This window comes from Struthio camelus, chromosome 5 (genome assembly GCF_040807025.1).
Source record: "Struthio camelus isolate bStrCam1 chromosome 5, bStrCam1.hap1, whole genome shotgun sequence".
Taxonomy (NCBI): domain Eukaryota; kingdom Metazoa; phylum Chordata; class Aves; order Struthioniformes; family Struthionidae; genus Struthio; species Struthio camelus.
Genome location: NC_090946.1, coordinates 44,181,894 through 44,206,656, shown reverse-complemented (window position 1 = coordinate 44,206,656; position 24,763 = coordinate 44,181,894). Strand labels below are relative to the sequence as shown.

The window sequence follows — 24,763 nt, the reverse complement described above, 5'->3', positions numbered from 1 at the left end:
GCTTCATATTTGTTTGTCAATTAATCTCTTTATTATATCAAGTCCAACTGCTTTGGTGTTCAAAGTATGCTGTAACTGTGCTTAAAGATGAATATTGTTGGTTGGCTCTCTAATGTTTAAAGAGCATATTTTCTTTATAGTTAAACATGGAAAGCAGTTTAAATAACCAACAATCACAAATGAGAGAGAGAGAGAGAGAGAGAAAAGAAAATAGCATTACTTCAAGGCACAAAATAGATTTTTTTTTAAAGACCTAGATTTTTCATTCATAAAAAGTAGACTTAAATGCTGTACTCATATTTTTACATACATTTTGTGAATCCGATCAAGTTTAAGTCAGGTAGTCGTCGTGTCATAGGCTGGAGGGGAGAAGAAACAGCCTAGAACTGCAAATCATTACATGTGCTTAACTCCATGAACAGGAGAAATTAAGCTAGGTTGATCCTTTCCTTTCTTTTTTCCATTTTTATTTTCTTGCTCCTAATAATTTACCCCTATCAGCATCCATCTTGCCATGTATTAAAAGAAGAATGCAATGAAATTGTAATTTCCAAAGTTTTTTAACCTTGGCCCAAGATTCTGGTCTTTAATGGAATTTAACCCTTAACTTCACTGGAGGACAAGGTAGAACCGTTTCTGGCGCCTTTTAAATAGCCCACTGTAATACTAATTTTAGGTTACTATGAATTTCATTTTAATTACATCTATCCACATCATCCAACATGAGCTAAAACTTTATATCGTGACCTGTGCATGACCTATTGTCCTTTCAGGACTGGTCACAGTGTATTCAGATGACTTTGCTTTCACTACCCTTGCAAATAATCTGTTTCTACTTCATACTAATCTTTAGCCCAGACTTCTAAATCTCATGCCAGTTTTGGTAGGCTTTTTTGTTATTATCCACTGACAGAACAGCTTGGTTTTTACTTAAAATGGAGCCTATGCAGAAAATCACATGGCGGAGGAGAGATTATTTGCCCTGCTATAGGTATGCATTTATTCTAGATGAGTTACCTACACAAACCGCTAGACTCCTTTGTGCCCTACCAGTCAGAGTTCCTACTTCTGAAATTGTTTTTGGAAATGATAGCAAATGGCTGTTAGGTGCTGCTTTCCTCCCTTTTATGTCTTTAATTTCTGTAGTGTGGCATAAAAGGTGCAGATGCAGCCCCTTTTGCATATGCATCAATTTGGAATCTGTGGAAACAGTTTCTTTTGAAGAATCACAACTGAGGTCAGGTAAAAAGATTTTTTTGGTCTTTCATTTCTACTGTATTATGAACTTAAAAGCGTATATCAAATTAAAGGAAAAACAAAAGTAAAACTCACAGATGTATTTGAATTTCTGTGTTAATAAATAATATCTTTAAAGTATTAATGGTATTTCTTGCTTTAACTCTGTTTTCTTTGTTACTGCATTTTTCTTAAGTCAGAGAAGGTCAACTGAATGCTACTGACTCTTTCAGTATTGCTAATAGTTGAATGCATTAGTAGGTGAATGATTTCTGTCTCACTTTAAAATGAAGAAATGTTAATTTTGTGAATAATTATAGAAATGAGTGAATACTGTGCCTTACCGTTCTGTGTGGAAGGTTTAGCATAGTGTCATAATCATGGTACCAACTTAAAGTCAAGTTCCTAAACTTTCTCAGCCTACACTTGCAGCGTGATTCGCTACAAGATGCTCACCATTTCCATGCTGCAGTATCTTCTTCCAGAAAATACAGCGCATTAATGTTTGTTTCACTTTGGAAAATGTTTTGATGTCTTCAGATGACATGTGCCATAGCAATTATGGTGGAACCCAATGGGAGTATTTGGAACAGTTAATTAGACTGATAATTAGGTATTTTTCATTTGTGAATTAAAATTTTGATAGAAAATATTAAGTGAATTCAATAGATAGGTTGCTCTATGTACTTGGTGTACATACAAAATTTGTCATCTCTTTCCCTTTGCAGTTAAGTTATCAGCTTAAGGTGGGTATCATGTATTGCAAAGCTGGGCAAAGTACAGAAGAGGAAATGTATAATAATGAGTCAGCAGGTCCAGCCTTTGAAGAGTTTCTTCAGCTCTTGGGAGAACGAGTTCGACTCAAGGGATTCGAGAAGTATCGTGCTCAACTGGATACAAAGAGTAAGGCATTTTCATCTTTTTCCTTAAATGAAAACATATCATATGGTTGCTAATTGACTTTTTACTCAGAGTTCTTAAAAATAAAAATAAAAAAATAAAAAAAAAACAACCACCAAGACCAAAAACAAACCTCTTTGCTATATAAAGTTACTCAATATTATTTATTTTTTATTATTGACTATACCCATATAGTCTTTCCTAATTTTGATTATTATTTCCTAATTTTGATGATTAATGCTAATTTGTAATGAAATTGTCACCAAAGCTCCAACAGGAAGCCATTAGACTATGAAATCATTATCAGCATTGCAAAATCATCATCAGTGTATTGTGTAAATAATCAGTAGACTTGATGTGTTAATGGACTGTCACACACACAAAAAAAAAAAAAAGATTCTTAGAACCTGTCTTTATAAGTCCACCTTGGCAAGTCAATCTGTTGCTTTTATGCTGTAGCTGATAAATGTAGTTTTTCTTTTAGGCAGTTTTGTCTTACTCCTGCTATCAAATGCATTCCTCCCTTTAGAGTTACGGAAATTAAACTGATTTTGACAGTTGTATTTTCAGCTTTGACCATAAAACATATTGTAGCAAAAAAAAAAAAAAAAAAGCAGAGAAAGATGATCTTAGATGGCAGTATCTATAAAGGAAATACTCTGTTTTGGAAGTCAAGCTTGTGAAATACCAGTTTATCAGCTTGAGCTTGCTTTATGTATATAAAATTTACAAGTTTCTAGTAAAGGCTAGACACTGTCAGTCAAGTTTCTTATTTCTAATCTTTGTCTATGCCGAATATACCGTAATGTTTTCTGAAAGTAGTTATCCAAAGAGTTTAGTGCTGTGCCACAAAAACACCTATCTTCTCTTCTACCACTGCCAATTTGGGCTTCGCATACTGGCAGAAAGGAAAACATAGCACCATCAAGGTTGGTTACAGAAGCTGTTTTCCATTTCACAGACTTGGTGCTATCTAACACACTCCTTAAGAACTCGTTTGCTGTGTGCTCTGCATGTTTCCTCAATGATCCTGCATACTACACATCCCCGCAGATCTCAGGCAACGTGGGCGTTTCTGTAGTACTAGCTGATGAGTTCCTATAGATATGAGCTTGTAAACCTTGACCGAACAAAACTCGGGAAGCACTTCATGATAACAAGCATCTTCTGCCTAGAGCAGAATTTGAGGTTGTCATAACTGGATGAGTACTTTAAGCTGGCGTTGCCGTTCAGAAGAAACAGCACAAGCAAGAAGGAAAGAAAAGCAAAACTCTTTCTTTGGCTATAGTGTTTGTTAAATGACAACCTCAGAAGTCTGTCTACTTGAGAATAGTACAGAAAGCTATGCAAGACAAACCAGACAGCATAAGGATGCCTATGAAATATGCAGGAATGTACATAAAGTTAGGTTTATCCTGGAGCAATATTTTACTAGGTAAAACTTTTTGGGGGATGTATAGCTGAAGTTTATGGTGAAATGTAAATAGCAGTTGTGTGAGCCCTTAGCTGGTTCATTCTACCAGCTGGGGATTTATTGTCCTGCAGTCCTGAGCAAGCACAGCCTACTGCTTATCATGGGGCAGCCGCAGCCTCAGCGCAGGTGCTGTATGCAGGTGCAAACAGCTCACGCAGCTGGAGAGCTGTGTTTTCCCACGTGCTCACGATTAGCTGTGTGTCGAGAAGCATGTAGCCTGTATTTGTTCCAAACCTGTTCCGTTTTTCCTGCTGCTGTTGTGTCTTGGGACATCTGCGTTCCATGCTGGGGAAGAGACCGAAGAGTGGTTGTTCTGCTGTACTTCTTGGTCTTGAAAGTGTTAAAAAAAAAAAAAAAAAAAAAAGAGCCATATTTCGGTAAGCAGAATGCTGAAGACCAGAGATGGCGACGAAATCTCGGTCTTGGGTATGGGGAATACACAAGCAGCAGAATACAAACAGGCAGTACATCTTCAGTAGTTCCACTGAGTAAGTAACCAGTCTTTTCTGCCCCAGTCCTCACACAGAAAGGCCCGGGTTGTGGGGAAGTTGTGATTTTTCATCAAGATTCAGGTTTATTGGATTTTGTTTAGGCATGAGGTATGTACAGGTCTACCGCTAGGAAACTGTCATCTCCCTTTTGCAGCTGTGTGCTCTTCTGTTGCTAGAGACCACCATCATGAAATAGCTTTTTTGGTCTCGTTACTCAGGAAACTGTTTCCTGAGTAAAAATTCTGCTTAATGTCACCACAGTTGAATGCAAAGGTGCTCTTGAAACAAATGTCTGTTCCTTAACTTGCAAGAAAGGTCAGAACTGTGATGTAGGCTAATTTTCTAGCTCTCTATACCTTTGACAGTATTTTACAGGCAACAAAAAGCAGATGTATTGAGGTAAGACAGGGTGAAAGATTCTCTCCATATGGAGGGAAGCGATTTTCTATATACTTTGTGCAGATTTGCACAAGATTAGATGTTTGCATTTTATGCAAACTTAGAAAAGTAAAATTATTGTAGCAAAGGACTGTTTAAGAACAGTTATTGTTCCCAGAAATTATTAGAATTAGGGGCATAATTGGTAAGTATCCGTAACAGACCCAATTTCTAGAAGAGGGAATCTTATGCATCCTATTAACTGAAAGCTTTTTAAAATACTTTGGAATGGTAATCCTTCAAGGACTTTAGCTTTGGATCTCTGCCAGTGCAACTGTTGAAAGGATCTGCTGCTTTTTAACTTTTGTTTGTGTATTTATAGAATTACCGCAGGGGAGGCAGTCTATCTCCTGGCAGCCTGCAGTCTTTGGTTAGGAAATAGAGCTTGAAAATTACATCTATCCCATGGTTGCTAGGAATTTTATGGGCATCACTTTAAAGAAATAAACATCACAGTTATCTCTAGCATTGTAACTTCAGTCATTTTACTTTATTTTTCAGTTGTACCACTCACTGGCTTTATTTTCCTTCCCCTTACTGTTTTATTTCTTGGTATTTTACATTTGTAAATAAGATCAGTTGCATAATTCTAGGCCTAATAGCTTGACATAGATGTCCAGCAAAGTGATAGAGTGGTTAGTGCTGGAAATAAAGGCGATAAGCGTTAAAAATAGGAGTTTTTTTGGAGAATCTATTTGAAATTATAAGCCTAGCTAGTAACGGTAGGTTTCTGGATAGGGTTTTTATACTACATAACTTTTTGGTTAAGGCATTAGAAGAATATGCAAACAACATAATATATTAAATAGATTAAAAGTCTAGCATATAACAGAAAAAGGAAGCAGGTTTGACAGATGCTGAAGTTGGGCAAATAACTAGAAGAAACTAGAAATAAGCCGCACTTTTTTTTTTTAAAACAGGGAAGGTAAATTGGAACAACGTTAGACTTTTTGTTGTTGCACCTTTTAGCTGTGAGCACTACTTCAATTTGTACTAGTGGCTAGTCTTTTTCCCACCCAGTGTCATTTATTTTGGTTTCCTACAATTCCTTGCAACATGCTTTATTTATAAACACTACTTGAGTTGGATTTTCTACTCTTACAATTTGCGATATAATTTTCTAATTCACAGTTAAAAGCTGCTATAGGTACATGCTTGCAAAGTTGTTTGGCTTCAGTAAGATTCTGCTTTAAATTATCAACAGTAGATTGTTTATGTCAATAACAATTTTGAGTTGATGTTGAACGAACATTTAAATTGGAGTCTGCCAATACAGTCTTTATGATAGTAGCTGAGAGCCTGTTAGAAGGACACAAGAATTCAATAGATTTTTAAAGGTAAATAATTATCGAAGGGAAAAAAAAAATCAGATTATAGTCTTCAGCTAAATAAACAAATCCAGTAACTGGACAAGACCGAGAAGATAGCTACAATGGTAGGCCATGAATTGATGGTAGCAAGGAATGTCTTCAGTGGAAAAAGGTACTACTGAATTTGTAGAGCCCTTGGGCCTCTGTTAAATATGAGGAGACCAAATCAGATTGCAGTGCTGATTCTGACCTTATCATGATGGATGCTGTTCCAGCACGCGGTCTTGGATTTTGCTGGAATTGCAGTGATTTGATTTAAAGCAAGCATCTGTAAGTGAAAGTATTCTGAACTTGTAAGAAAGAAGAAATTTGAATGGTGAAAAGGATGTGTAGCTGTTTCCCTGGTAGGATTATTTGTCATGAATCAGTTTCGTTACTCTTTTCCTCTCCCTCCCCCTCTCTTTTTGGGGGCCCCATCTTCTTCCCACCTCCCTCTTTTCCAGTTCCTTACAATAATAGTATGCTGTATTTATCAAGGATGGTGTACAAATTAACATGTTTACAGTTGGACCAAAAAAAAAAAAACACCACACAGTAAGCAGTTAAGTTGATGCTTAGGTGACTTCCAAGTGCATCTGCCTCCTTCAGCATTCGTTGTAATGATCAGGCAGCTGATACGAGCTTCTGTGAAACTGAGTGCAAAATGAAATGATGTCACTTCAGCTTTTGTGCTGCTGTAATTAGCATTAAAAAAAAAACATGTTTAGCATTTAGCTAGTTTTTCATAATGGAGTTGTTGAGCATTGGAAAAGAAAACCTGACCTCTTTTGAAACATTTACAGGGATTGTTCTATCATAAAATTCTAGGAACGCTTCCTCTCCCCCCCCCCCTTTTTTTTTTTTTTTTTTTTTAGGTATAGGTGATTTGAAAACGCAACATCTCTTTGCAGTTACAATGTAGAAGCTACTCTGCTTCATTTTATGGATGATGTTGCAGTTCTCATTGATTGCAGTGCTAGCCTTATTTTTTCTAAGTCTAACAGAAAACTAAAACCTTTTGTCATAGCTATTCCTATATTTTAGGTAAATAAACATTGTACGTTCATGGTAGTGTGACTGCCTCACAAATTTCAGGGCCGTTATCTCATTTGTAACTGGCTATCTCTGCTGGTAAATTATGCTGAGGTATAATATTTAACAGATCTTTAAGTAATATTGCCAGAAATATTTTGGGATTATATAATAAAGTATCATGTTTATATAACTGTAAATAACTAGAATTTTTTGCCATATATAGACCTAGTTACTTTTTCAATTTCTGTTTGAAAACTGGCTTTTTTGAAGTGAGGACAGCAGTTAAGCTTAATGGAATATATTTACTATTTCAGCTTTAAGCATGTTGCTTCTTAATTTAATGGAACATTTTTCAAGGTCTTTTCTGAGACAGAAAGAGTAAAAACAGAAATTCCCAATTTGTAATCGAGTGTTGTCTTCAACCAACACTTTGTAAACTTTAATAATATCCCCTCTTCTTTTTTTTTCTTTCTAAACTTCATAATCCTAGTTTTTATCATTTTCTCTCCACTTGGAAGTCTCTCCATCCACGTATAATTATTTTTGTGGCCTGTTTCTGGATTCCTTCTATTTCTTCTATAACTTTTAAAATAGGGTGACCAGAACCCAAAACAGGTGAGAGTACCTTTGATTAATATGCCAGCATTGTAATGTCATTGTTGTGGGTTTTTTCCATTGTAATCTGTAAGCATGCTAACATCCTATTTGGGTTTTTGGTTGCTCCTCCTTTCCATTAAGCACCAGCTTTAGTGAAGGTTTTATCTGACTTCATTACAGTTAATTTAGAGTCCTGGTACTTATGTTTAAGGGAACCCATTCCGTTCTTTCATATCTTGTGTAGTACATGTGCATCAATATCGTGAAATCGTGGTGTTCATTCACAGCGTCTGCCTGCCCTCCTTTCTGAAGTCATTTCCACATTCCTTACCGTTCAGGTTCATTCTGATTAGCCTAAGATGGTGCCTGAGAACTACACCATCTATCTTGCTGCTCACCCATTTTTTTTTCCAGAATATCAATGTGTATATTAAATACTGTTTGCAAAGAAAGAATCCTTTTGAGTACACCGTGGATTATATTTTGAGTTACCTTGCAAGTTGGCAGTTGGTTCCTTCCCTTTGTTGAAGCTTCCTGCTCTGTGATCTTTTACTTTTCCGTTCCTGTGACGACTTTGAATTCTAATGCCGTTTTTGTAATAGAGTTTGTCAGAGCTGGGTTTGATTCCTCTCTCCCTTCTACCTCCCCCCAACCAAAGAACAAAGAGACGTTTTTAGCAGTACAAGTTAAGCAGCAAGGGTTATAAAAGTAGAGATAAGCTAATGGGCTTGGAACTTCTGAGCCACCGGTGTGCAAAATGAGTCAGGTTGTTCTGTTGCTCTAACACAAAGCAGTAACGTATCCCATTAGGAAACTTTTGCGTAACTGTATCATGTAAATTATCGTCTGCTATGTGGAATACTCTTTTCTGTTTTATTACATTACTATATATCTCAGTATTATGTACATGCAAGTGTATGTGTGTGTGTACATATATTTACACTTTTCATATGTGTATGTATATACATATATTTGCGTGTGTAAATTTGTGCTTCTTTGCTGTGTTTGACATTTTTCATGCTCAAATAGGCTTTCCTCAGGATGTTCTAGTAGAAATTTCCTGTCGCTAGCAAGTTCATCATTGACAAAAGTATCTTTACAAAATTATACGTGCCCTCTGTGTGAGTCATTTGTTTTTGCAGGTGAATAAACTCTGGGCAAGTTTTTACTTACTGTCATTTATTCTAAGAGCAGTGATGAGCAGGAATTATCATCTTACCTAATGTTTGTCTTTCATAATGAAACATTGTTTTCTGAAGTATTTTTAAAAAATAACAATGCTTATATCTTCTTTTTTTTCTCCCCCTCTTTAACTGAAGCCGATTCAACTGGTACTCACTCTCTATATACAACGTACAAGGACTATGAAATCATGTTCCATGTTTCTACTATGTTGCCATATACTCCAAACAACAAGCAACAGGTAGGATGGGCTGTATTTATTTAGAGTTATTTTTTCCTTCATCTCACAAGTAGTTAAACTATTGAATAATTACTACAACTTTCTTTTTTTTTTTTTTTTTTTTTTACTAGCAAAGACAACACTTAAGGAAACAAAACTAAAACTGCAGCCATCTCTGTGTTAGGAAGGTGAACTAAGCATAAGCATTCTTATAACATTCTTGTTATAAGAATGTCATAGCTAGAATTTTTTCCCCTGTATAGAACTGTTTTCTATTTCAATAGGAATTATTTACTGAAGCTTTCATTACAAATACTATATAATAATTTCAGCTGCATGTGTACATATGTATCTGAGAGGTCCTACCTTACATGAAAAGGACCTCAATGTACCTGACATCATTTTCAAACTTCTGCAGTAAAGTCCGTGCTACGTTAAGCGTTACGTTCAGCAACTCGTGGTATGCTCAGAATCAGAGGTGACGAGTAGATGGTCCAGCACGCCAGGCAGCCGTTTACAAGAAGGCATTAGAAAAAATCCTTTTTTTGAAAACTGAAGAACTGAGTAGGCTGAACTGCTGAAGTATGCCTCCTTTAAAAGGAGGGAGAAACTAAACAACTAGGTGCCAGGGGCAGGAAGGGGAAGTCATCTGTGCTTTACGTGGGCTACTGCAGAGTTTAATCTGAGACTGTAATGTTATTTATGAAGAGTATGAGGAGTATTACCCTTTGACTGAGACATAAAATGAAGAGCGGTAAAAGGATGTCTTTCTAGGAATAGAGATGTTAATTCATGTGTCCTGACCAATTTCCAACTCAGATAATTATGTTCTACCTACATAAATTCCTCTTCTGATACATTTGAATAAAGTTAATTAGATTTTTCTTGTGAAATACTATGCCATGATGTTCTGCATGACGTGTATGCATTTTACTCTAGAAATGATGCTCGTTTGTTTTTCTACAAACAAAATTGAAATTTTGTGTAGCAGTGAAAGATAACAAGCTTTTTAGCTTGCTTTGCTAACCTGAATCTTTTACTATTGTTTAGTTTATCTTTCTCTCCTACTGTAGTCCTGGATTTACTGAAAGAAGGCTATAAGAAGGTTATTATAGGACAATGACAAATAGCTTCAACTTGAAATAAAACCTACCTCTGACTTGTAAAAATGTGCAAAGTGAGGAATGTTTTGCAACTTCATGTATCGCTGACTGATGACTGATTACACACTAGCAGAGTTTGGGGCGTTTTTGTTGTTGTTGCTCTTTTTGACCTAAAATCTTTTCCTAACAAATTCATTAGATAATTGACATTCTGCTACTTATCATATAAATCCTCAGCTGTTTTAGCTTTTAGCTTGGAATTATCATTTAGAATAAGAGATTGAACAATGGAATTGGATAATAATGAGAGAAAAATAATTGAAAGAAAAGTGAAAAATTGTGAAAGGATTGTAAAACATTGTATTTTAACCTATGTGTCTTCCTTTTTGTCTTTTTTTTTCCTTTTTCTGTTAAAGCTTCTGAGAAAACGACATATTGGAAATGATATTGTGACAATAGTTTTCCAGGAGCCTGGAGCGCAACCATTCAGCCCAAAGAACATTCGATCCCACTTCCAGCATGTCTTTGTCATTGTAAGAGTGCACAATCCCTGTACTGACAGCGTCTGTTACAGGTAGCTATCCCTAGTTTAACAGGAAACAGGGAGTGGCGCACAAATGCAGATGTAATCCCTTTTTTAAGTTCTCAGTGTGGAAACGTAATGAAAGACTGAAGGAGCAGATCTTGGGACATGTGAATTGAGAACGTGCCCCCTTTTTTTTTTTTTTTTTTTTAAAAAAAAAAAAAAAAGACACATGAGCGTGTAAAGTAAACAACACAGCAGTGATGAAATTAATGCTTTTAGTATTGGCAGTCAAGCATTCTGGAATGATTTTAAAATTCCATTCTCACTTTCCTTGTTATTCTCTTCATAATATTCTAGAGAAGTGTTTGTATTTTGGTTTTTATGAATTCACTTTTTGTTCAAATAATTTGGGAATCTAAGTTTATGAAATGAAGATGCTTTTTGAAGTGAAGACAAGGAATAGATGTGACTAACTCCTTAGAAAGAAGAAACTTCTCTGAAAGAAGTTCCTTGAAATATTTCATGTCTGAAATATCTTTATTTCTTATTATTTATATCTTTATTTCTTATTATTTATTTCTATACAAAAATGAATATTCCAGAACACCATACAGCAAAAAATCTTAGTGTGACCTTAAAGTTACTGAGCTAAGAATAGAATCTGCTAACTGATAGTAAGATATAATGAAGAATTATAGAGCTGCAAAATGAGATTCCTACTTAATGTACATTTTATAACAAATTGAAAGTGTGGAGGGTTAGCATTTTTGTGAGTTACTTTTTTTAAGATAACGCTTTTTACCTTAGTTGTATCCTGAACTCTTACTGATTGTTTAAACTTTTAAAAAGTTTTTTATTTAGAATATGAAATGACAGTGTAATGGATTTACAGTAGTTATCTTGAACAGAAGTAACTTTAGGATTAAGTTATCTTAACTGAAATACAAATGTTCCCCACAGTATTGAATTCAGCAGTTATTTAAAAGAGCTAAGGCTGTTGACTTCAGCCTCCTTAAGATGATATATCCTTGTTTTGCAAATGAGTAGGTAAGGTGGGATACTTTTTCCTGGTACAACTTCCTCACACTGTGCTTTCTCTACCAGTCAGTGTTAAACCTTACCTGTGTTAAAATTCCCTGGAGCGAGCAGTGTTTATGTTGCTGTTCATTTTAAAAGCTTCTTGACATTACGTACCGCAGCCAGGGTTTGTTATCTTCGAAGTACGCTTCTGCACCCTTTGCGCTAAAAACACAGAAATGGGGAGCCGTAAGCAGTTTCGGTATTTGAGAGATTGGGGTTTGTTAGGTTTGCTTACATACCTCGTTTTGTGTTGTACTTTTAAACACAAACTCTACTACTACTTAGTTTATCTGGACAGAGCTTGTATTTAAACTTTGAGGCGTATGTTTCAGCTCCTACTCTGTAGAGAAACTGTATTTGAAGGGAAAGGAAAGTAAGAAATATGCCACCAGGGCTACAAATGCATTGTCCATTTGAATTTGTGTATTGTTAACACAGAGAAAGATCTGTTCTCAGTTGTTGTTTTAAATTATTTGACTCCATATTGAACCTCTTCCTTTTAAAAAGCGTAGTAGAGGCTTATACTCGTTACTAAAACAAATTTAAACATATGCCAGCGTTCTCCTCCTTGCCTTCAGGCTTCTGAGCCGTTTGTTTTTACCTTTCAAAACTTCTGCCGCAAGTGCGAGCCTTCCTGTTTGTCATTTGTGAAGAAACAGTATTTGAGCTTTGGCGACCCCACGGGCTTAGATTTGAAGGGAAGGGAGAGCAGGAAGGAGAAAAAGAATTGCCGAAGTGGCAGTGTTCACGTCGGAGCTGGCTCGGTGCTCAGTCCCAGGCCTGCAGCTGTATCCGCCCCGGCAGACCTGTCTTTAAGCTTACGATCCTCCTCTCCCCCTCAGTGCAAACATGCAAACACTTGTTTTAAATTTATAGAGTTCCATTATGAAAAGTTTTTCTAGGAAAGTTTTCAAAGTAAGTTTGACCTCTTTTCTTCACTGGATTATTTGGAGCAGTTTCATAGGTTCATAATTCTAGACAAAACAGGAAGCCATATAGCATAAAATTGTACTGGAATTTACATTGAAAGCGACATAAAAGGAAGAAAATCGAGCAGTGTCTTAGCCAGCGATTCTCCCTCCCATCTAAGATAAACAATCTTTCAAATGTCTGGCTTCTCTGTCAGTATCATTCACTTTTTAAACTTCCCTAGCATATGTTAAAGATTAAATTCTTATCCCCATGGTTCACGATATTGAAAACCTAATCAAACAAAATGTCACTAGTATTTTTTCATTGTAAGCTCTTAGGCTTCTACTTTTTAATGAAGAGACCCTCCAGGGCCGCTAAAGATGATCGAGAGACAGAGGGGTTCCTCATGAGCGCCCCCTGTTGCAAAATTGGAGCTCAGTTGGCATGCATTTGAAGAAAACATGACAATCTGTCTTTGAAATCTGTTGCCAACAAATAAGACAACCATCTCTTCTGATTTGCTGAGGATTTGTGCGGCTTTATTTTTGTTCCCCCCCCCCCCCCCAAGAGCTTTACTAGTGATTCTGCAGTATCAGTTAATGATTTGGGGTTTTTCTCTGGTTAGGGTTAAGGAGTCAGACAGGCTAGAATAAAATATAAAAATAATGCCAACTAACATTCTGGTTGAACCACCACATTTCCAGTGTATTCAAGTATTTCCATCTTATTTTTTCTTTATGAAACTCCATTGCTGTGAAGTTTTGTTCAAAATAAATGTTTTTTTCTGACCTTTTTACAAGATCTGGTTATAGATATGTGGTAAATGAAATCTGAAAATATCATGGGCAGTTCTTGTCACGAAAGCATTGCACTACCATTGGTGGTCTCAGCTTATGACAGATAACAGAGCGAATAGTACGGGACAAGAGTGCTTGATTTTCAGTGATGCCAAATGGTTCTCAGCTGCTCTGAAGCAAACAGGAACTGGCTGAGGAGAACAGCTAGACTTGTCAGCAGTGCCTAAGGACAATGTGTGGTCAGTCCTTCACTGTGTATGGAAGCTGGAAGGAAGAGTTGAAAAAGCATCAATTTCTAATATATGTCTCCAAACTTACAAGAAATTTCTTATTTCTAATATTCTTGGAGCAACTTCTGGTACCTAATTTTGCCCCAGCAAGGAAGTAAATACATTCCTTGTACTGCTTTTGTTAGTAGCATGCAGTACCAGCTAGTGCAGTGTTTGATCCAAAAATTTAAACTGTGGTGAGTAGTGTGACATGTTTATGTATCCAGTCGACAGAAGCTGACCCTCGCGATGAAGCTGGCCTTGTGAGATGACTTTAATGTCTTTATCTTTTTAAGGCGTCTATTCTATCTATATCTCTTGTGTTTTTCATTTCACATACTTTGCATTGCTTTCAGATGAGCCTTTCGGCTTTAGGTAGCTAACTTGCATGCTATTATTTGTGTAGTGGAATGCATCAGAAATGTTCTGGTTGTGATAGAAACAGAACAAAACCAGAACTACTGTATGTGAATGATTACTTTACCAAAGTCAGGATTTTGCGTTTGAAGTTCTCTTTAAGCTTGTGCTACTGAGGATGGCTCAGAAAATTCTCAGGTGCAGAAATAATAGGCCTTCTGCTCATACAGTAAGGGGGACATAGTCTCCACCCTGGAAAGATTAAAAAGGCGTATTGCTGAGAAAAGGAGAGGAAAAATTGAAGGGGATAAGGGAAAAGGAAATATGTTTTTATTCAAAAACTGTTAAGTTCGCATATAGTGGAACACTCTGCTTTTTCCTTACTCCTGTATTTCTTTTAGTGTTGCTGTGACAAGATCCAGAGATGTACCATCCTTTGGACCACCTATCCCAAAAGGTGTCACCTTTCCCAAATCAAATGTGTTCAGGGACTTTTTACTAGCCAAAGTCATTAATGCAGAGAATGCTGCTCATAAATCAGAAAAGTTCCGTGCAATGGCCACCAGGACCCGTCAAGAGTACTTAAAAGACTTGGCAGAGAAGAATGTCACCAACACACCGATTGACCCTTCTGGCAAGTTCCCCTTCATCTCCCTTGCTTCAAAAAAGAAAGAAAAGTCCAAGCCTTATCCGGGAGCAGAGATCTATAGTTCTGGTGCTATTGTATGGAGCGTCCACGCAAAAGACTACAGCAAGGGTATGGAAATAGACTGTCTCCTAGGCATCTCTAATGAGTTTGTAGTCCTCATTGAGCAGGACACAAAAAGCGTGGTATTCAATTGCTCCTGCCGAGATGTGATAGGATGGACTTCAACGGATACAAATATCAAAATATTCTATGAGAGGGGTGAATGTGTTTCTTTGGAGAGCTTCATCAGCAACATCGACGATATCAAAGAGATCGTCAAAAGGCTTGAGGTTAGAATGCGTTCTCTTGTTTCGGTCCCCTTCTTTGCTTTCTCCTCCCACCCCATCCCCAATTAAGACTTCAGTAAAGCTCAGGATGCCTACAACTGTTCTAAATGTGTATCCTTAAATCCATAAGGACTTTCCTGCCCTTACTCCTCAAAAGTCAATATTGCTTTGACATTTATCAGGTATCAGTCAACCTCAGCTAGTCACGCATGCATCAACGATGTCTTAATACTAAAGACAATGCAATGCCTTCAGATGCATAAACTGCTACCATAATAAATCCTGAAGTGTTACCTTATTTATTTTGTTGTATTTACAGTTTGTGTGCTTGTTGCCTCTTGTTTCAAATGAGGCCGTAATATTTTTGGGACTGACTTACCGTGTTGTCAGCAGGGTGCAGTCCCAATCCCTGTTGCAGCCTTCAGATATTCTCTCACTGCGTATGATGAAAAGAACTAACAGTGCAGGGCATCATAGTATCTGTCTGTAAAACATCTCTCTGTGTTCATTTGTTATACAATTAATCATGAAGGAATGTGTTATGTCTCACTGTCTTTCATCTAGTTTAATAACTATAGTTGTATGATGAGTGACCAGGAGAAGGGGTAAAATATGTTCCGTTAAGCCACTTTTGACTGTATTCATGCTCATGATACACACAAGAGTTGGCATAGAGTCCAGTTTCCTGAGTTTAGGACCTGCACGCCACCAGATTATTCTTCTGACTGAATGTAATGTTGCGGTTTACTGAAACAAGTAGAAATCTAGCGTAGTTATTGTATTACTGAAGTGTAAGCTGTAGTTTAAATAGATATGTTTATGTAACTCCTTTGTGCTTATCTGTTGTGTGCTGCTGTGTTTTTTCTAAAATTCCTGTGGATTCAGTAAAAAGCTTAAAGCAAAACTTGTGTAATCAGATGCTAACTGCAAATACTAGTTTGAGTGAAGGGATTAATTTCAGCTGATTGTGTACCCAGGACTGGGATATATTTTCCTTGATCTTGTCCCACCCTTGTCCTGGGGATTTCTTTTTGTACAAGCCTGTAGTCCTCAAACCTTTATTGCCACTATATGTTTCTCAGGACATTAAGCTCTCTTTATTTCAATTCTCAGCTTGTGACTAAGGGCTGTGAAACAGTGGAGATGACTCTGCGTAGGAATGGACTGGGTCAGCTTGGTTTCCATGTGAACTATGAAGGCATTGTGGCAGATGTTGAACCCTACGGCTATGCGTGGCAGGCAGGACTAAGACAAGGTAGCCGGCTGGTGGAAATTTGCAAGGTGGCTGTAGCCACTCTAAGCCATGAACAAATGATTGACCTCCTGAGAACATCCGTAACAGTGAAAGTTGTCATCATCCCTCCATATGAGGACTGCACACCGCGCAGGTATTGTATAGTAGTTACCTTTGGTCAGAAAGTATGTCTTGATTAAAACAAAAAACAACCAACCCCCTCACCCCCCACCAGATTAAATGTTGACTTCCCCCAGAAGCATGGCATAATTACAATGTAGCATCCAGTATTGTTAGTAAAAGGAGAGGGCAGCACACAAACTACCAACACTCGCGTGCCAGGCTCTGCAAAACATTCAGTGAGTACAATAAAATATACAGAGAACCTCAGGTACCGTTTAAACTGTGAGTGGAAATTAAACAGCTTGTATTTGAGAGGTGTGCATTTATGATGCTTCCAAAATAATTGTACATTTTCCTCCTTGCTTTCCTACTTGTTGATAATTCGTGTTGTCGTTTAGATGTCAATTCCTGAAAGCGGTGAGTAGACTGTATCAAAGGTATATATCTGTCCAGGAAAACTGCTGCAAATTACAATTTGTCTTTGCTGAGTAGTAGATCTCATTGCCTCCCTATCACATCACTTCCCATCCTTGTTAAGCCTGAGGCTTGTGTCAACTGTATTATTGCTTTTATAGCTTTTTTAAATGTAGCTTGATCACAAATAAACATTAACAAGTGCTTTTTTGTGCTAAATTGAATATTAACTCCCGACATTTTTCCCGAGCTCGTACTATCTAAAGCTTTTTATAATTTTTGCTGCTCCCCTCTGAACTTTGCATTAGTCTGTAAATGTTCAGCCACGTCACTGAATCAGATTCCTGTATCCTCGGCATCTTCTATTAATTTTTCAGAAATGGTATATAAATAAAGTGGAATGATCTTTAATAGAATGAATTTGCTTCGGGGCTAGCTCAAGGTTTATGCTAGATTTGCCAAGAAGAAGCAAGTACAGTTAGTAAAGTTCAGTATGTTCTTTGCAATGAGAGACTGAGCAACGATTTTGTACTGCTGTTTTCTAATCATGCAATATCTTCATAGGGGATAGAAAATAACTTTTCATATAGTTAAGATTGGAGCTAAACTCAAATGCATATTTATGATGTTGATGTGAAATTGTCTCCAAGCAAAGACCTTTTACTTGCATAAAACTTAGAAATCTGATTATTTTTACTTGTTTTTACTGTTACATTAACCCATTTTATAACTGGAAGCAAAACATAGGAGCAGAGAGAAAAGGAGTTTCAGTTGTCCCCTCAGTTGTCAGTGGAAAATTGAATACATGTCAGGGATTAAAATGAGCAATGGCATAAGGTCATCCATGAGGTATTTGGAAAGCTTTTGCACAGTATTTAGCAGCCTAAGCAAATGGAAAGTTCAGCTGCAATCATAGCAAAAGGATTAGAGCACAAAAATCTATGTGGAAAGCACAGATCCTATTATTTCTGAACTAAATTAAGTACAGCCAAAGGCAGGCTTAGCTTTATTCTGTCCATATTCACAGCAGGAAGAGAAATCACTGCATTTTTTTAAAAAAATCGTACTCAGCATCAGTGGCTTTTGTTGTCCTGTAGCGAGCTAATGCTCATAGTTTATTACCCAATTATAAAATTTCTTAAAGCAACAGTTTATCCTACCTGCTGTATTGAAAATCATTAAGGTTTAGAAACTGTATCTTGAATTTGTAGCTGTCCTATGTATACTACTAAAGACTTACATCTTTGCACAAAGCTATTTCTCTTTTGGCAATTAAATTTCCAAAATTGGAGTCCTCTCACTGTGTTCTCGGGAGGTCATTTGGTGTTTATGTTACGTTAACTTCTGGAGACGCTAAGATGAAGATCTGTTCTGCTCGGTGTAGTACACTCGTGAGAAGCAGTTTCTATCCTGATAAAACGATTGACATAAAGTAGGAGAAAATTAGAGATACATTTAGCTAAGATGATGTGCAAACAGTCATATACAAGGTCAGTAGCAGATAAAATAAATAAATAAATAAATACAAATACCCAGAATCACAATCTATGCAGAGGCAGGCCTCCTTAAGGTGTTATCTCTTTTTTAAAGATAGTCATTAAAGCGTTGTTACTGAACTCATTCGGTGGACTGATTGCTGACCTTGAAGTTAAGGACACAGGAAAAAGAGAGAATTGTATATTATTGATTCTTAAAGTGTAGTTATGTCTACAAAAAAAAAAAAAAAAGAGAAACCTAAGCAATGACTGGGGAAAGAATAGTAGACGTATAAAATAAGGAGAGAAAAGAGGTTGCATGAACATTTTAGGTCACAAGAGGGCTACAAAAAAAAACCTGATCAGATCTATTTACCATGCAGTGGTTCACATAATTTGTGTACCCAAAACTCTGTTGATTTCCTTTCAGATGAAGCTAAACCAGCAGATGTACTTCAGAAGCACACCTAATGCATTCTAGATGCTAATTTAATCCAAAGGATAGGACTGAGTTAGGCCAAAGTTAAACCTCACAGTTTGTATGTTGCTGACAGCAAGACCTCCGTACGGACCGTTTCATTCTACGTTATCTACTCCTATTAGACTTCACAACTTGCTAATGTCAGCATAGCCAAATAACAACGTTTTGTTTTGTATATTAACTGGAAAAAGATATTGATAGTTCTCCACACTAGTTGTGCAATCGCTTGCTAGAAAAAGAGGTGAAAGTAGAAAATTTTGCACTAATTGTTTACAGAGCATGGCATTCTTTCCCAATTAGGTAATGATGCGTGTGGATGAAAAAAGTAACCCCGGTAAAAATTTCATTCAGAAAAAGTACCTATGTTTTTCAAGAGAAATACCAAAATCGTCATTGCCACAGCTGAAGACCACATCTAGTTTTAAAATGATGTAATTTTGAATGTTTGTGGAAGTTTTTCCTGCATCTTACATGGACTGCATTAGCTTATGTTCAGTTTTTATGCTGATCCATTCCTACATATCCTCAGGAAGTAGAAGGCAGCTCTTGGGTTTGGCGTTTGCAACTTCTAGCCAGTCTTTGATTTTCGTAAAGTGAGAATTTATCAACCGAGGTGCTCCAAGTCTAAGACGTTTGAAAATAAAATATGATGCGTTTCATGGGACTTTTGTCTTTTCGTGGGTGCTTGTGCATCTGAAAGATTTATCTCAAAGAGCAAGTATTTCAGGTCTCATTTGTTTGGATGAAAGTAAGTTCCAAAACCTATGACATTTTGTTGTGTAATTAGGAAGGGAAAATGTTTCTAGCAGATTTTTTAACTTTTGTAACACAGTAATTGTATGAACAAGATCAACATTTATTCACTATTCATCTATATTAAAAAAAAAACACATTTACTGTTTCACTTAATTGGTGAGCTTCTGTCTTCAGATTCGTATTTGTGTAGGCAGCAGCTCTGAGACCGATGTTACAGAAGCAGTCAGCATATGTTTTTTCAGTACTTAATACCACATAGCACACATTCATCATCATCTTTGTTATATACTGCTCTGGGATTCCTGCTTTTGGCACAACAAACTGTTGAGGTGGTTGGCTGTTCTGTCACTTCTTTCTGAATCATTACGGTGATGCTTTCTTTTGTATCTAGAATCTGTTAAAAACTAGGTCTATGGTCCTCTTCTACCAGAGAGAATCCTTTGTCATTCTTGCATTTCCATTTTAAACTTTAATTTCATAATACAGCAATAGGCAGTTTCTGTCCATACTGTCTTTGACTACTGTTGTGGTTTGTTCAGAGATAAAATTTTAAGTTAATTTGAACTTGATTGAGTCCTATATTAGTTCAGGTTTTCGTCTATTTTGTTAAATTTTGTAGCATTTCCCTTCTGTTTGTTTCACACAGTAGTAGAAGGATATCCATTTTGGAGCTGATTCACTCCAGTGCTCGTTGGATATACTGTCTAGCACAGGATCACAGGATGCTGCGTAGACCCTCATGTTTGAATTCCTTGAGATCACTTTATATCTTCAGACTGGGTTTGGGGGGGGGGGTTTGTTTTCCTCTTCTGACAGAATTGTACAAGCTAGCTTATCTAGTCTATTATAGCCTCATAAGATGTCTTTATTGACTTTATTACTGTTTATATGTTCATTGTCACAAAATGGAGGCAGCGGGTACGTGTTAAATGGGATTAGAAATTCTTGTTTAGCTGTATCTTAGAGCGTTGCTTACCAGTGCCTTTCAGTATAATTTGCTTTGCGTAGCAACATGTTAATCTTTCCCTTTCCAGAAGTTCTTCAGAAAACTACCGCATGCCAGTGATGGAATACAAAGTGAATGAAGGAGTGCCATATGAATTCAAATTTCCCTTCAGAAATAATAACAAGTGGCAGCGAAATGCAAACAAAGGACAGGGACCTCATGTGGCACAGGTACCGTCCCAAATGCAGAGTCCGGTTACGTCTAGGATTGGCTCAGGGAAAGGAGAAGGGAAAATGCCACCACCGGAACGAGCAGCCAACATCCCTCGAAGCATCTCTAGTGATGGGCGCCCACTGGAGAGCCGGAGGTTTGTATGTTCTTCACTATTCACTTCTTACTGCTTCTCAGAATCTTCTCTAGAAAAAAGCACAATTGATTTATTTAGGCATCTCAAGACTCCTTTCTGTCTTGTTTTTAGTTAGGCAAAAGGTACTATGAATGCGAGTGAAACATAAGCCAAAAGAAAATAACTTTACCTGGCACAATTAACTACAAAGTGAAGTATTATTTGATTGTTAGGATATGTTTCTCCATGTTGGATGATATTCTAAAATTACTGTATTGTTATTGAAGTTTTAAATGAGTTTAATTTAAAATTTGTAGTTTTTATGTAGCCTTGGTGGAAATCTCCAAAAACTCCTGAGGCAGCAGCATTGTGTAACAGTGTGCTTAGCAAAGGATTTGGACCAGCACGGAAAGCAGACTTTTCTTTCGAAGTTTTCAGGCTAGGGAACAGATAGCTTAAAGCTTGCATTTCTCTCTCTCTCTCTCTCTCTCTCTCTCTCTCTCTCTCTTAAATGAATGAGTAATTACTATTAAAATAAAGGTATCAGGCATATCCTGTCACAATATTTTCATTCTTTTATGATGATGATGTGTATGATAGTGCTGAAGTGCAGTCATTGTTTTGATTATCTATACAAATCATTCAGTGTCTCTAGGTTTACAAAGAGATGTGTTTAGGGAAACAAGCTAGGAAAATAGCTCTTGTTTTGGATAATTTCTTTCAAAAAAAAATGTAGACAGATTCTGAGCATGCTTTACATTCCTAAAAGAAAAAAAAAAAAACAAAGCGATGGAAATAAGGTATGCATATAGTAAAAAAATTTAGTCATAATATATTAAGTCAAAGCATTGTTTTTGTATTCCAAAGAACTGGGGGGGGGGGGGGGTATGTAAAAGACAGTACAATCAAGACCAGAAAATTACCAAAGTGAAATTGAAACTTCTTTGTAGGCCACCTTGTTAACAAATAGTAATTAGATGGTAATGACCCTATTTTCTTACTACCTTTCCATGGTCATTGGACAGTATCTTACTTTATGCACTTAAACTGATCAGAGCTATATTTTGGCTCAAAAGCACGAAGTGTCTCATGAAACTCTCACACGCCAGCACCTCTCAGGGACTGGAATGAATTCAGTGCCGCACCTCTGACACCGCGCTCTGAGTTTGTATCGCTGTGTTAGCTCAAGTGCTGTGCGGTTAAAACTCGCGTTAACAGAAACATTTGCAACGTTGGAAGTGCTGATAAGGTTCTTTTTCTGACAAGGCCTTCTGTGAAGAAGGCTGCAGAAGTCAGTGAGACACGGGACACGGTTAGCTCTCTAATGGTATGTTTGGACCAAAATAAAAATTGCCTGGCTGTAGGCCATATCTGCCCGTTACAGTTGAAGACAGGCAAACGCTGAGTTTGAAGGAGCAGGAGTTGATTTTTTGCTCTCTGCATGGCTGTAGAATCTCACTCTGTAATTATAGAAAGCCTGGCAGTACCTGGGTAAAGCTTCAGGGAGAGGCAGAAAATCAGATTCAATTCAGTTGCTGCGTTTTTCATACCCTTCTCTCCCTCCCCCCCCCCCCCATTGTGTGAACAAAACAGCTTTGTCTAGAGTCCTGGCTTGCCATTGTTCCCTTGTTGGTGCTGTGGAGAGCGAGCCTTAGACTGTACTGTGGGATGTGATATTCTTCACTGCGTTTTCCTTGTGCATAGAAATCCATGTGGGCAACATAACGCAACTAAAGCATGCAAGATTTATACAGTCCCTGGATGCTTCTGGAGGGAGGTTATGGCATGACAGATGTTCTGCAACGTGAAAATTACATTTCCATATATTTGGTGTTTGTTTTCAAAAAATGAAACTTTGATTTTCCGTTTCCTTCGTTTTTCCAAGCATTTAGCTGTTCTTTTCCTCTAGACATTCTTTTAAATAATTTTTTTTATTGAAAAAGGTTTCTCAAGTTTTTTCATCCTCAACTGTATATTATCAAAGTAGCTTTTCAGTTTCGGGAATTTTTTTTGTATGCTTGAAAAATGGCTGTCATCTTCCTTATCTTTTTAATCTGCTAAGCATGTTAGTCTTGGCAGAATCCAGTTTAAATATAACAGCAGCTGTAGAAGGTTAACTTGTTCCCAGTTACAATGAAGAAAAATACATTTTTGTCATTTTTAATAAATAGTTTTTTTTAAAAAAAAAAAAAAAAGGCAATAAGCTCATTCCAAGGTTATCATTTGTCTTTTCTCTGCATGATAAAGGAAAGACTTGCATTTTAGGAAGCTCACATACTTCCATTCTTACTGTGCAAAAGTTCCAAAGTCAACAAAGCTGAGATTTCTATAGCTCTTTAACAACTGTCTGGTTTAATTTTTTCACCACTGAATTTCCTACTTTCCAAAGAGTAAAGATCCAATATCAGAGATACTGGAACATTTGCATGTCACTTGTATTTTTTCTAATTTAAGTGGCAGAGACAGTACTCAATTTTACTTCATTCCCTATGATTTGCTCTTTGGTCAACTGAATTATTTGGAGAAATGAAGGGCAAGGGATGCCCTGATAATATGGGTACCAGGATCTCTCCTGGTGGTCCCTGTGATCCAGTAAAGGCTCGTTAGCATGATTATATTCATGGCCCTGGTCTATCTGAGATGGCTGTATTCTGTAGTGCAATTTTGAAGGGTTTCAGGAAGAAAAACTATAATTGAAAAAAAAAGAATGAACAAGAATTCTGCTAGCAGAGTTTGTGATTTGCTCAGAATCTTCTAGTGATGAGGAAGGTGCGAGCGGAGGGAACAGAGTACCAAGATATCTCAGCTGTGTGCAAGGAGCTGTCACGTGGCCTGACTGCGAGTGTGCAAAGGACCTAAAATGGCAGGGTGTGTAGTTCTAGAGCAGAAAGTGTGGTTTCAGATATTCCTGTTGAGCTCAAAATAAGCAAGTTTTTCATGGATCACTGGAAGACCCTTCTTAGTATTAGTGGCATTCATTAGTCCAGCATAGATTTGCATTTTCTTTAGCTTTCAAGGTAGCAGTTCACTGATCATCTTTGAACTTTCCTTTCCTCTTCTACACTATGTTTTTAAAACATTTTATTATTTTAATTGACATTTGCTCATGGCCTGCGGATGGTAATTTGTTCAGGATGTGGGGGTTCCCCCTAAGCTCCTTTCCTAGCACTCCTCTGTGGGGTGTGCTGTGTCCTGTGACAGGAGAGCAGCTCCGTATCCCTCTTCTTCCGCTGTCTGGCCATCCCCGTTTGCAGTGTCCAGCCCTACCTAGCTCCAACACCAGAGCTGGTCCATTTTTCTTCTTAACCAGTGTAGTAATGCCTTACTAGTAAGAATCCAAATTCTCAGCAGCTTCACGAGCAGTAGTTTTATTTTCGCAGAAAACACCATATCATTCTACTGGTTTTGACTTGTTTCTGTCAACGCTCTGTCAGGAGAACCCAGGAGAAGAATCACAGGGGTGCTAGAGTCTGTAATTACGGCTCTTATAGAGCTGTAAGAGCTGTATAGAGAACCTATATTTGCTTAGTGCCATTAGTCCCTCTCTTTCAAAATGAGAGTAGTGCCTAACTTGTCAGCGGGACGGGAAGTTTACCTATGAAGATCAGCGTCAATAATTAATTTCAGTACTATAGTTTAACTGTCATTTGCGTTTTAATCTTTGGTCATGGTCTAGCTATCATCGCCTTTCGTTTGTGTTTCCTCAGTGTCGAGCCCCAGTTAAGACCTGCTGATTGTTTGACTCATTTTAATACTCTATTGCTTTGAGATTGTGAAGCTGATATTTGTCCTTCTATACTTTTGCCTTTTAACTGCGTGGTTTTTTGTTGATTGAGCAAGAAACAGTGATAGTGATAACTAATATAATCCACCACTAAGGAACAGATAGCAGGATAGTTCATGACATATATTTAAAAGGACGTGGCAGCTGAGAAACTTACACTTACACTTAGTAAGTTGATCCAGGTGGCCCTCTGAGCTTTGAATCTGAGATGATTTGTGGAACTAGCACTAAGATCTGTTAAACAGAAAGGTAATGTCATCGTA

The 24,763-nt window shown here is 37.2% G+C and overlaps 1 protein-coding gene across 16 annotated transcripts in view; it reads left to right on the top strand.

Annotated features, from left to right (window-relative positions):
• Positions 1-24,763, top strand: part of SIPA1L1 (signal induced proliferation associated 1 like 1) — a 229,065-nt gene that overhangs the window by 168,293 nt on the left and 36,009 nt on the right. For all 16 annotated transcript variants that reach the window (XM_068946113.1, XM_068946100.1, XM_068946115.1 and 13 more), the window contains 6 exons: positions 1,965-2,139; positions 8,840-8,943; positions 10,442-10,599; positions 14,368-14,944; positions 16,055-16,329; positions 20,459-20,737. In XM_068946113.1, the coding sequence (XP_068802214.1) occupies positions 1,965-2,139; positions 8,840-8,943; positions 10,442-10,599; positions 14,368-14,944; positions 16,055-16,329; positions 20,459-20,737 (1,568 nt within the window). The remainder of the gene's footprint in view (positions 1-1,964; positions 2,140-8,839; positions 8,944-10,441; positions 10,600-14,367; positions 14,945-16,054; positions 16,330-20,458; positions 20,738-24,763) is intronic.